This window comes from Octopus bimaculoides, chromosome 3 (genome assembly GCF_001194135.2).
Source record: "Octopus bimaculoides isolate UCB-OBI-ISO-001 chromosome 3, ASM119413v2, whole genome shotgun sequence".
Taxonomy (NCBI): domain Eukaryota; kingdom Metazoa; phylum Mollusca; class Cephalopoda; order Octopoda; family Octopodidae; genus Octopus; species Octopus bimaculoides.
In genome coordinates this window covers 53,552,866-53,564,404 of record NC_068983.1, presented here as the reverse complement: position 1 = coordinate 53,564,404, position 11,539 = coordinate 53,552,866, and the positions used below count along the sequence as shown (strand labels likewise).

Sequence of the window (11,539 nt, the reverse complement as noted above, 5' to 3'; positions counted from 1 at the left end):
AATGATTTCCTCTTCAAAGAGTTTTGCATACAATACACGGAGTTCTGGTTTTGTTTAGGAATTTTGAATTATTTTCCAAATACTATTTTATTTTAAATGTTATCTCAGACATTTCTTAAAGAAAGAAATATCAGATAAATGTTAAATTAACAAGAGAAAAACGAAATATTCTTTTCATATTCTTTAAACTGAGTTATAATAAAAATGGTAAAGTTATTATTTTTATTTGTTTATTATTTCATTACCGAGAAGTAGGCTCCAGCTTGAAGTTATTTTCTTTATTTTCAAGACAATGACACCCAACCTTTTTTAAAGAAATTATTGGCAATATTTCCAAACATCTCCTCAGCAGATAAAATATCATTAATTTTGTGGGAAATAAAGAGTCTGTTTGGTTATGGCAAGAAATTTCAATGAAAAGAAAAAAAAAAAAGGGAAAAAATTTAAGCCTTTTGAAATATTTTTGTTGTGGAAAGTTATGTACGATGGGAGTTATGTATTACACATTTAATAGAAATTCCTGGTAAAAGATTTATATTTATAAACACAAACATATTTACATACTGAGTTTTTCTTATACACATGTACAAAAATACACAGACTAGTACATATAGTTTGAAAATATCTTTCTATCTTAACAGTATAATAGAGAGATACTCAAGTTAATTCTGTAATACCATAAAAGCTATTTTCCTATTTAAATGTTTAATAAATAAATCTAAAATAAGTTTCTATAAGAAGTATGTCAGCTTTATATCTGTTTGGTATTAAGTATATTTGAAATCCAATGTAAAGATAACTAAACAGTAAATGAGGGAATTAGGAAGGACTTTGAAATTCTTTATATGGGATTTCAATTATTATTAAAGGACCTCAGGATTGATACTAATTTACAGAAGTATTTCAAAGATACTATTTCATAGATACTCCGTGAGAGATGAATTTTCATTTTTTTTGTTTTTTAAGAATTTAATGTTTGGTAAATTACAACCTTAAAAGCAAGGTCTGTAATAACATCATGATTAAAAACAAAAACAGAAACCTTTGAGAAAAATGAATACAGAATTGTGTATAAAGTTTGATATGATCAATGAAAGTATAATGGAAGTTCTAATTCTTATTGTCATTGAAAGAATTACCAGATAAAGACTTTGGGTTTTGATAGAGTTGAAACATAACATCGAGTAGTTGCAATCTGCATTGGTAGATTCAGGAATCAACTCAGTTCCAGTGACCATGTATGTTTTCATTGAGGGAAGACAGGCTGTGAGCAGACCAACTGATACACTTTGAACAATGAAAGAAAACTTCACATGGAATGTCAATATCTGAAAATTATTGATTTTTCAGTTTTGCTCATTATCTCTTTGATTGAGAAGACTTACCTTCTGTTCTTTCTCATTTGGACAATAAAATATATCTACATGATCAACTAACTTTCATACTGATGTTACAGTCTGACATAATTCACGTGACACTTCACTAACTTGGTCAGAAACATTACTGCTCTCAACCTTATTGTCTATAGGTACAGAAGAAGGTGCTTGCATTCGAATCTGTGGTGAGCTCATATGAAAATTTTGTACTGTCATCACAACAGACCCTCGAGAGTTATTAAATGGAGCAATTGAACTGTTACTGCGTGGCCGGCCAAATAAATGGCCACCTGATTTGTGAGCTTTAGCAGATAGTTTTCCCCCAGGGCTATTTTTCCGTAACATTGTGCTGACTTCTGAGGTAGCCCCTGGGGATGTCTGGAGTAAAGTATGTGAGGTGTTATGACTTAGAGATGTTTGACCAGATTGTTGTGCAATCTCAATTGAATAAGTTCCTTCTAAAGCAACACTAGACGAAGGAACATCTAAACAAGGCTGTAGATATTCAGTGTTTTCTGAAAATGCTTGTAAAATGTCATCCAATTTTATGCGTTCTGATGGATTGAAAGCCATACAAGAATAAATCAGTGTTCGTCTGAAATAGAAAAGAAAGTGCTTTAGTATTCACAATAACCAGAATAAAGAATTTTATTTCAGAATATTCAAAATATAGTTTTCGATTGAAGTAACAAATTAAATAGGCTAAATTTTTTCCATTTTGTGCTTGAATTGAAAATATTTATGAAATTGCTATGAAATCTGAAATGTGAGAAATTTGAATTGTCAATTTGACAGCCATGAAGGCTGTAATCAAAAACCGTACTGCCTTTCATTTTAAATACAACAGCAGATAATAGAATTGTCATTTTCTGTCAGTGGTAAAGATGTCAGGACTTGAAAGATTACACTTTGAAAATACATTAAAATAGTCATTTCTAATATAAGTGACTTTAAGAAATCATAATATTTACCATTACAAAAGGAAGTTGATCTTCCTGCTTGTCAAATGTAATAGAGGTTTTTATAAGATTTTCATCTTTTTAGAAGGAATTTGAAAAATGCTTGATGTACACTTGAGTGCATATATTCTAGATACGTACATAAACGCAATATGCACACACACACACCCTTTCAAATACACTTAATTTTGCATGCTTTGATAAAAATCTGTATCATAAATAATAGTTTTAGGTTAGATATTCCAAATGGAAAAGTGATTTGTAATTGGAAACCTCAACTTAAAATATAATTTTCTATAAATATATAAATAATACATGACTAAATAAATATTTGAGTGAACACAAGAAAGCAGAAGATTTTTACTTTATGTATATTAGACATATTATTATAAAAACAGAGACATGTGAGCTGCAAATAAAAAGAAAAATAACAAAACAGTTTGAAATACAAGAATTATCAAAGATATGAATATATTTATTTCAAGGAATATCTTCAATATTTCATGCTTCATTTCATGCATCTAGCAATTTCTATTGAATAGAAATTATACTTTTGGATAACTGGATAATATTAAAAGGACTGTTTTCATTTTGTTTTTGCATTTTATTGTAATGCTTGCAAAAAGTTCTTAGTTGTTTTAAATTTTAAAATTATTTTCTTTTATGTTTAAATACTTTTTAAAAAGTTTTCAAACAGATAATCTGTTATTTGCTGTATTTAGAATTTTATCTTTCTTATATAGAGTTGTTGCAGAAAATCATGACGTAGTTGTACATTTTATTTCAATGAGTTGCATAGCAAAATAAACAGCAAGTTTATTAGTTTGAAATAGGAACTATATGCTTCTGTAAATTCCTGTCAATATGTAACAAGACATTTTGATTCTTAATGTATTTCTAAAGTCCTTGAAGTTGTTTGAACTTGCTAATTTTTCTTTTCAATTTCAAAGGCTGTAAAACTGTTCAAAAATAATAAGGGATATATGTGGTGACTAGGATGAATGAGGAAGAAAAACTCAAACAATTCACTGAACAAATGGAAAATCAGCTTTTTTGTTTTTTCGATAAGTAATTGACAATACTTGAAAGCATGTTTCATAAAGTTGGCTTTCCTAAATATCAAGCAAAACTACTACTTATTTCTGATTGAAATGTTTTGAAGATGTAACATCGTGTACACAGAGAGTGGGCTGCAACTTACTGTAAGAGTAGTGCTTCTGTAAATGTAAAACTCATGATGTACAAAGGAGAGTGTTTTCATGTAGAGTAAGAAGCACCAGACTTGTAGAATGAGAAGTACATTATGTGTTGAGTAGAACATCTTGGAAGAAAAGAGCCTTACATGCTGAATAATGTGCTTTACATTTCAAGCTCTTTATATTTGTGTAGTAAGTTGGAGGACTGAAAGAATCATTAAAATGTCAGACAAAATGCTTAGCAACATTTTTTCCAGCTTTTTACGTTCTGAATTCGAATCTCAGTGAGGTCAAATTTGCCTTTAATCCCTTCGGTGGGTGGAGCCATAAAATAAAGTACCAGTCAAGTATTCTTTTCTACTCTAGGCACAAGGCTCAAAATTTTTGGGGAGGGGGCCAGTTGATTAGATTGACTCCAATATACAACTGGTACTTAATTTATTGACCCTGAAAGGATGAAAGGCAAAGTCAACCTTGGTGGAATTTGAACTCAGGACGTAAAGACAGATGAAATACCGCTAAGCATTTTGCCCGCCGTGCTAACGTTTCTACCAGCTGGCTACTTTAAATCATTCTTCCATTCAATCCCCAGGGCTTCCCATAACATTTGCTACCTGCCTTTAAGCTTACAAACCACTGCTCTTTGTGTCTGGTTGATAATGTGTCTTGTATGTATACTAAAGTAATGAATAAAATTTCTTTGACTTTTGGGTGAGTTCTTACCTTCTACAAAAAAAAAAAAAAACCCTTCCCACAAAAAAGAACCTTACTCAACAAGGGTCTCAAGTGAGGCCCACAAGAGAGTACTGGTCCTGCAGGTGGCATGGCACTGCTCCTTAAAAGACAAACATTCTGGATAGCGCTCATGCAAAAGCCACTCAACTGTTTAACATTCAGATTCTTGTCAACAAGCAGGCTATCTCCTCTCACTGTCTTTTCTATTGCTACTATAATAACCACTCTTCCTCAGAGCCAGCTGATCTTATGCCTTCATTATACTGCCACTCTTGACCCACGTGTTTCACCACCTTGTCATTTTGATTCTCCACATCCAACACCCATACTTCCACAGCACTACACTAAACACTGGCCAGTCTTTCCACCCCAAAATGTTGACCCTCTGAAATCTTCTCCTTACTTACATCTTTCCTGCAGCAGTATAAACAGATATATTAATGGCATCATGTTTACTGAACTCTGAGGGCCTGTGCAGCTTATGGGCACTGGCCCTTCAAACACTCATCAAGAGAAAAAAGATAACCTCAGAAAAAAAGTGCAATAGTGATTTAAATATCTTTTATTGTTCATTTTTTTGCAGGGTTCAATCATTGGACTGTGGCCATGCTGGAGCACTGCTTTGAAGAGTATTAGTTGAAGAAATTGACCCCAATACTCTTTTTTTGTTTAACCCTGTTATTAGTTGTTTTTGCCACACTGCTAAGTTACAAGTATGTAAACAAACCAACACTGGTTGTTGAGCAGTGGTGGACAAACACAAACACACATTCTTTTTTTATTCTTTTATTTTGTTCCAGTCATTTGACTGTGGCCATACTGGAGACACCAGGACTTATTCTTTGTAAGCCTAGGACTTATTCTATCGATATTGTTTGTTATGGGGATGTAAACACACCAACATCAGTTGTCAAGCAATGGTAGGGGAACAAACACAAACACAAACATATACATATATATTTTTTTAAATGTGTAGAGGTAACACATTTAATGTTAATTTAATTTTATTAAAAGCTCCTTTCTCTCTACATATTCGATTTTAGTACATATTTTTGATAAGGTTTTTCAAAAACTGAAACATGTAAAACAAAACCAAAACAATCGCCTTTTAATGTATTTATAAAGAAGAAAATTAAAATTTACCCACTTTTAAGAAAGTAGCATTTTTGTTTTGTTTCATATATATATATATATATACATATATATATATACATATACAATGGGCTTCTTTCAGTTTCTGTCAGCCAAATCCACTCATAAGGCTTTGGTCAGCCCAAAGCTATAGTAGAAGACACTTGCTCAATGTGCCACACAGTAGGACTGAACCCAGAACCATGTGGTTGGGAAGTAAGCTTCTTACCACACAGCCACGCCTGTGCCTACATAAACTCACAGCAGCTTCTTTCAGTTTCCATCTATTAAAACCACTCACAAGGCTTTGGTTGGCCCTGGGCTATAGTGGAAGACACTTACCCAAGGTGCCACACAATGGGACTGAATCTGGAACCATGTGGTTGGGAAGCAAGCTTCTTCTCACACAGCTTATAGCAATCAGTTTTTTTCAATTTACTAAGACTGTCATAAAATTTATCAACTTGAAATAACTTACACTTCAATTGAACATGAATCTGGTAATGTGATACGACTCCCACTTCGGATATATTCCAGAACTTGGTTATTTGAGAGGCCTTGGTAAGGAAAACTACCGAATGTTACTATTTCATACAAAAGTACACCGAAACTCCAAATATCTGACAATGCTGTGAAAATTCCATCCCATATACTTTCTGGGGACATCCATCGAACTGGAAGCATCCCTGCAATGAAAAGTAGACAACAGTAAATATTATATCATCATCATCAACACTTAACATCCATCACTTCTCTCTCTCTCTCTTTCTCCATGCATGCATACGCACATACACACACACATATATATATATATATGCATGCATCTTTCCCTATATGTATATATATATGATGTGAATTCCAAAAGTTTAGGGATGTTTCTTTAGGAGAGACAGTTATAATTGTTCCATATTTCTTTCTACTCTAGGCGCAAGGCCTGAAATTTTGCGGGAGGGGGCCAGTTGATTAGATCAACCCCAGTGTGCAACTGGTACGTAATTTATCGACCCTGAAAGGATGAAAGGTAAAGTCGACCTCGGCGGAATTTGAACTCAGAACGTAATGGCAGACGAAATACCGCTGAGCATTTCGCTCGGCATGCTAACGATTCTGCCAGTTTGTCACCTTATAACTGTTCTATATTACTGTAACTTTAGTTAATCATTGTTATACATCTAAATAAACTGACCTGCAACAGATTGAAGGAGATAGCTGTAACAACACTTTGAACACACCATACCAAGTGCTGTTTGTCACAGCTGACTAGTTTACAGAATGCAGTTGTCCCTCACCCTCCCTACTACCCACACCTTAATCCCTTGACATTTGATTGTTCCTCAAGCTGTAGGAGAATCTCAAGAGCAGTTGTTTTGAAGTTATTGAGATGAAGGATGATGTGACAAGGGTCTTGCACAGCTTCCCTTCAACAGGGCCTTCACAAAGCGGCTGGAGCACTACAAAAAGTGTGCCATGAAGTCAAAGGATCCTACTTAGGAGATTAGAGTTTTGTTCTGCTTTGAAATTAATAAATGTCTCTTCTGAAAAAGTCTCAAACATTCTAGAAGCACCTTGTATGTATGTACACACACACAGATATATATATACATATATACAATCACATAAATATACACACACACACAGACATACATAAGTACATAGTCATATGCAGACATGTATATGTGTGTACACCTATGAATAACAGGAAATAATAATCATGTTAAGTTCACTCATAAACTGTGTCGCTTTTGTAGCAGGTAGAAACAGTCAAGAGTTCATGTATGTCTACAAATTAGTTAATAAAAGACACTGAATCTCTTCATTAAATTTCATTTCAATGTTGCAGCAATCTGTTTGAAGGTCAAGAAACCATTCTCATCCAGTCTTTCGTGATGTTATGAAGAATTATATAGAAATACTGATCAATTAATATTAAAAAGAAAAAGAAAAAGAAACTGTTTAGTTATATTTTTCACATATAGGAGACATCACTTTCAATGAGCGGTTAAAAACAATTTCTTTCATTTGGTAGACGTATGGAAGTCAAGTTTACTTTCTACTGAGGTCAATCTGAATTGCTTGTGGCAAAGACTGAATCCATATACATACAGATGGTTGGATAGAATGGCTGCAGGGGGAATATTTTGAAATACCTGTCTTAGATCATAATTCAAAATCTGTTGCAATTGCTTAACCTTTATATTACCATCTATTGAAATATGTTACCTTTATTTCAATTAAGTTTGAAATTAACGAAGAGTTTAGTAAAGCAACTTCGTCATTAAGCTGGTATCAAGGTGGTAAGCTGGCAGAAACGTTAGCATGCTGGGAGAAATGCTTAGCGGTATTTTGTCTGCTGCTACGTTCTGAGTTCAAATTCCACTGAAGTCAACTTTGCCTTTCATCCTTTCAAGGTCGATAAATTAAGTACCAGTTACTCACTGGGGTCATGTAATCGACTTAATCCCTTTGTCTGTTCTTGTTTGTCCCCTCTATGTTTAGCCCCCTGTGGGCAATAAAGAAATAAGAATCATTAGTATGTCAGACAAAATGCATAGCAGTATTTCATCTGTCTTTATGTTCTGAGTTCATATGCCACCAAGGTTGACTCTGCTTTCATCCTTTTGGGGTCAATTAAATAAGTACCAGTTGAAGATTGGGGGTCAATGTAATCAACTTACCCCCTCCCCTGAACTTCTTGGCCTTGTGCCAAAATTTAAAATCATTATTAATCTTGTATTTGAAACATTAACATATTTCGATGAAAGTTTTAATTCAGATCACTTTAAAACAGAAAGCATGTATCAAAGAATCTGGTGGGTTGGTAGAAAAGGAGTTAAATGAGTTTTGGACAAAAGTCTTTTTTTTACCAATACAACATCAGTTCATTTAGTTGTCAGATACTGATGCCAGATTATCCATGAATTATCATAACCTGGCAGGTATTTTATCTAAATAGATGAAATGCCTGCCAGGCATTTTGTATCAACTGCTCAGTTCCATAAAACCAGAGTTAAGGATTGGCCCTCAAAGATCTCTAGGCTTAAGAGATATATTTCCATTTACAATCCCCATATGAAGGCAAAGGATCTTAATTGTTTGACCTCCAAAATCTAAAATGAATGACTGCAATGGAATTAACCAGACCTGGAGAAGACACAAGCAATAAGAAATTTAACTTCTAACCCTTTGGATCTTAATATTTTAGCAGTTGTTGCTTGTGAAATGTCTCTATGATCTTTCATCAACAACACTGAACATTGTCTCAAGCCTTTAGCCTTATAGGTTTACATGGTTCCAATGGCATAGGTAACTGACATCACAACATTGCCTCTGAATGGGGTGCCAGTCTGTCACAGGGTTCCTCATTTGCAGCTGAGTGGACTGAAGCGACATGAAAATGAAGTGTTTTGCACTCAAACACTATGCACCACCCAGTCTGGGAATCACATCAAAACCATGATCTTGTGATTGTGAGAACAACATTTTAGTCACCTGGCTATGTGTCTTCCCTTTTTGCTTAAGTAAAACTATAGCAGAGAGTTAATTGACCAAAATTTCCTTTAAAATATACCTCAAAACATAACCCAGCACATCAGTTTTTTTTGGTATCAGATTCTTTCATTCTTTTCTGCATTTCAGCCCGAAGGTTGTGGCCATGCAGGGGTTGCACCAGTATTATCACCTTTTTTTGACTATTCCATTATATAATAAATGCTCTATCATATTTACAGCAGAACTTGTTATTCTAAGATTAAAAATTTTCAGATATAATTTTACTACTAAAAAGATGAAATTTGCTGTGTAAGTTTGTTTGCTATGCTGAACAGGTCAAATCATCATCATCATCATCGCTTAATGTCCTCCTTCCATGCTAGCATGGGTTGGACGATTTGACTGAGGACTGGTGAACCAGATGGCTGCACCAGGCTCCAATCTGATCTGGCAGAGTTTCTACAGCTGGGTGCCCTTCCTAACGCCAACCACTCTGCGAATGTAGTGGGTGCTTTTACGTGCCACCGGCACGAGGGCCAGTCAGGAAGTACTGGAAATGGCCACACTCAAAATGGTGTTTTTTACGTGCCACCTGCACAGGAGCCAGTCCAGCAGCACTGGCATCGACCTCTCTTGAATGTTTTTTCACGTGCCAGTAAGGTGACGCTGGTAACAATCACACTCAAATGGTGCGACTATGTAAAAGATTTTTAACTGGCTCAGCCTATTTATTGATTTTTGTTTTCCTTTCGTGCTTTTTGTTTTTTATATTTCATGCAATACAAGCAATGAAATTGTCTCAGCTATTATATGTTGTGGATGAAAAGATATAAAGTATCTTTAGTTTGATCTATAACAATAAGAATATCTGAAAAGTTGAGGAGTTATATGTGGTAACAGTGCATTTATGCTGAACAAACATATAGCAATCAAACAGATGGAAAAGGGCTTTGATGGTATTGACGTAATGAGGGTGATGATAAAATTATGTTCTTACTAAATAATAAGAACTGCCAATAGATTTGGGACCGAGATAATGAGTACTTTAGAATGGCATCCATGTTAACTGCAGATGAACAAATACAGTTGTCTATTAGTTGTAGACATTAATATTAATATCTCACATTAATGCAAAGTCACCATGTGTTCTTACATGGATATGTGGCTTTGGGCATTGGCACAGTGCCATATATTTAAAGAGGATGGGAAATAAAATTATGTGCTAGTCATACTTTATTCAAAAGTGGAATGAAGCAGAGCTACAACCAGGAATAAACTGGATCACAGATGAAGCTCATCAAGAGCTTTCTCCTGCTCTACTTGTCATAAATAACATTAACTATTAACATTATCTAGAACATCATTCAATATTACTAAACAGTTTAGTAGGTGGAAATATATTTAATATTGATAGTATAGTTTCATGTCAGAAAAATGCAGCTGATGCTATAATCCCAAACAGCTGAAGAAAGTTGATGCACTACATACATAATACACGACTTGCAAAAGATAGGATAGAACTACAATTAATAAATGAACCATAATACAGGGGTGTGAAGGTGCATGGCCAAGTGGTTAGCATGCTGAACTCACAATCATTGGGTCATGGGTTCGATTCTGGAACTAGGAGGTATGTTGTTTCCTTGAGTAAAGCAATTTAACATTATGCCAGTCAATGGGTACCATTTCACTGCTGCTGTAGCTCTTTCACATTCTGGATATTCTACAGGATTAACCCTTTAGCACTCAGATTACTCTGTCTAGTGTAATACTTATTTATTCACACATTGTTTTGCATTAACCATGCATTATCTCTTAGCTTTGAGATTCAATAATGTAATTGTTTATTCTTAGAATAATATGGATAGGGTAGGTGTGAGAGGTAGGATCTGACCAGTTTGAAGACGGAATATTTGAGACTGATATAACTGGTTTAGATGCTAAAGGGTTGAGGTTATGAGGGTTGAAACTGTGTCTATGACTACATAGGTTGTTTCTAAAACAACACAAGCATAAAACATATTGCCAAGCCATATTTGTGAGTGATGGATGGCTAGAGTTATGTTCACATTGTAGAATTGTAGACAAATGTTTAACAATGTACAAATTCTTTTTCTTTTTTTTTTTTACTTGTTTCAGTCAGTCTGTGGTTATGCTGGGGCATCACCTTGAAGAATTTTCAGTCAAAGGAATCAACCCCCAGTACTTATTTCTTGCTTTTTAAGTATGGTACTTAAGTACGGTTACAAGGACATAAACACACCAACACCAGTTAACAAGTAGTAGTAGGGGACAAACATAAACACACACACACACATATAAAAATAAAAAGTCAAACTCTGGTCGTAGAGTTATGAAAGTTTTCATATCCACAAAAGCCACAGCTTTGTAGACAGCTTGTCAGATGCTATACAAAGTCTTTTAGTCTACCATGTGGATGTTTAACTTTTTTTCTCTGTATAGGGTCTAATGAGCTGTCCACAAGACTGTGACTTTTGTGGATACGAAACCTTTGGTAACTCTATGACCAGAATTTGACTTCTTATTTCAATAATTACTGCTCTATTCTTTAGAGAGTGCTTCTTTTCTGATATGTTTTATTGACTCTCTAATATATATATATATATATATATATATATATATATATATATAT

At 34.2% G+C, this 11,539-nt stretch overlaps 1 protein-coding gene across 4 annotated transcripts in view; it reads right to left on the bottom strand.

Moving 5' to 3' along the window:
• Positions 1–394: 394 nt before the first annotated feature.
• LOC106880693 (uncharacterized) overlaps positions 395–11,539 on the bottom strand; it is a 559,449-nt gene continuing 548,304 nt past the window's right edge. For all 4 annotated transcript variants that reach the window (XM_052966171.1, XM_052966172.1, XM_052966174.1 and 1 more), the window contains 2 exons: positions 5,876–6,083; positions 395–1,971 (listed from right to left, as the gene is read on the bottom strand). In XM_052966171.1, coding sequence (XP_052822131.1) covers positions 1,440–1,971; positions 5,876–6,083 — 740 coding nt within the window. In that variant the 3' untranslated portion in view covers positions 395–1,439. The remainder of the gene's footprint in view (positions 1,972–5,875; positions 6,084–11,539) is intronic.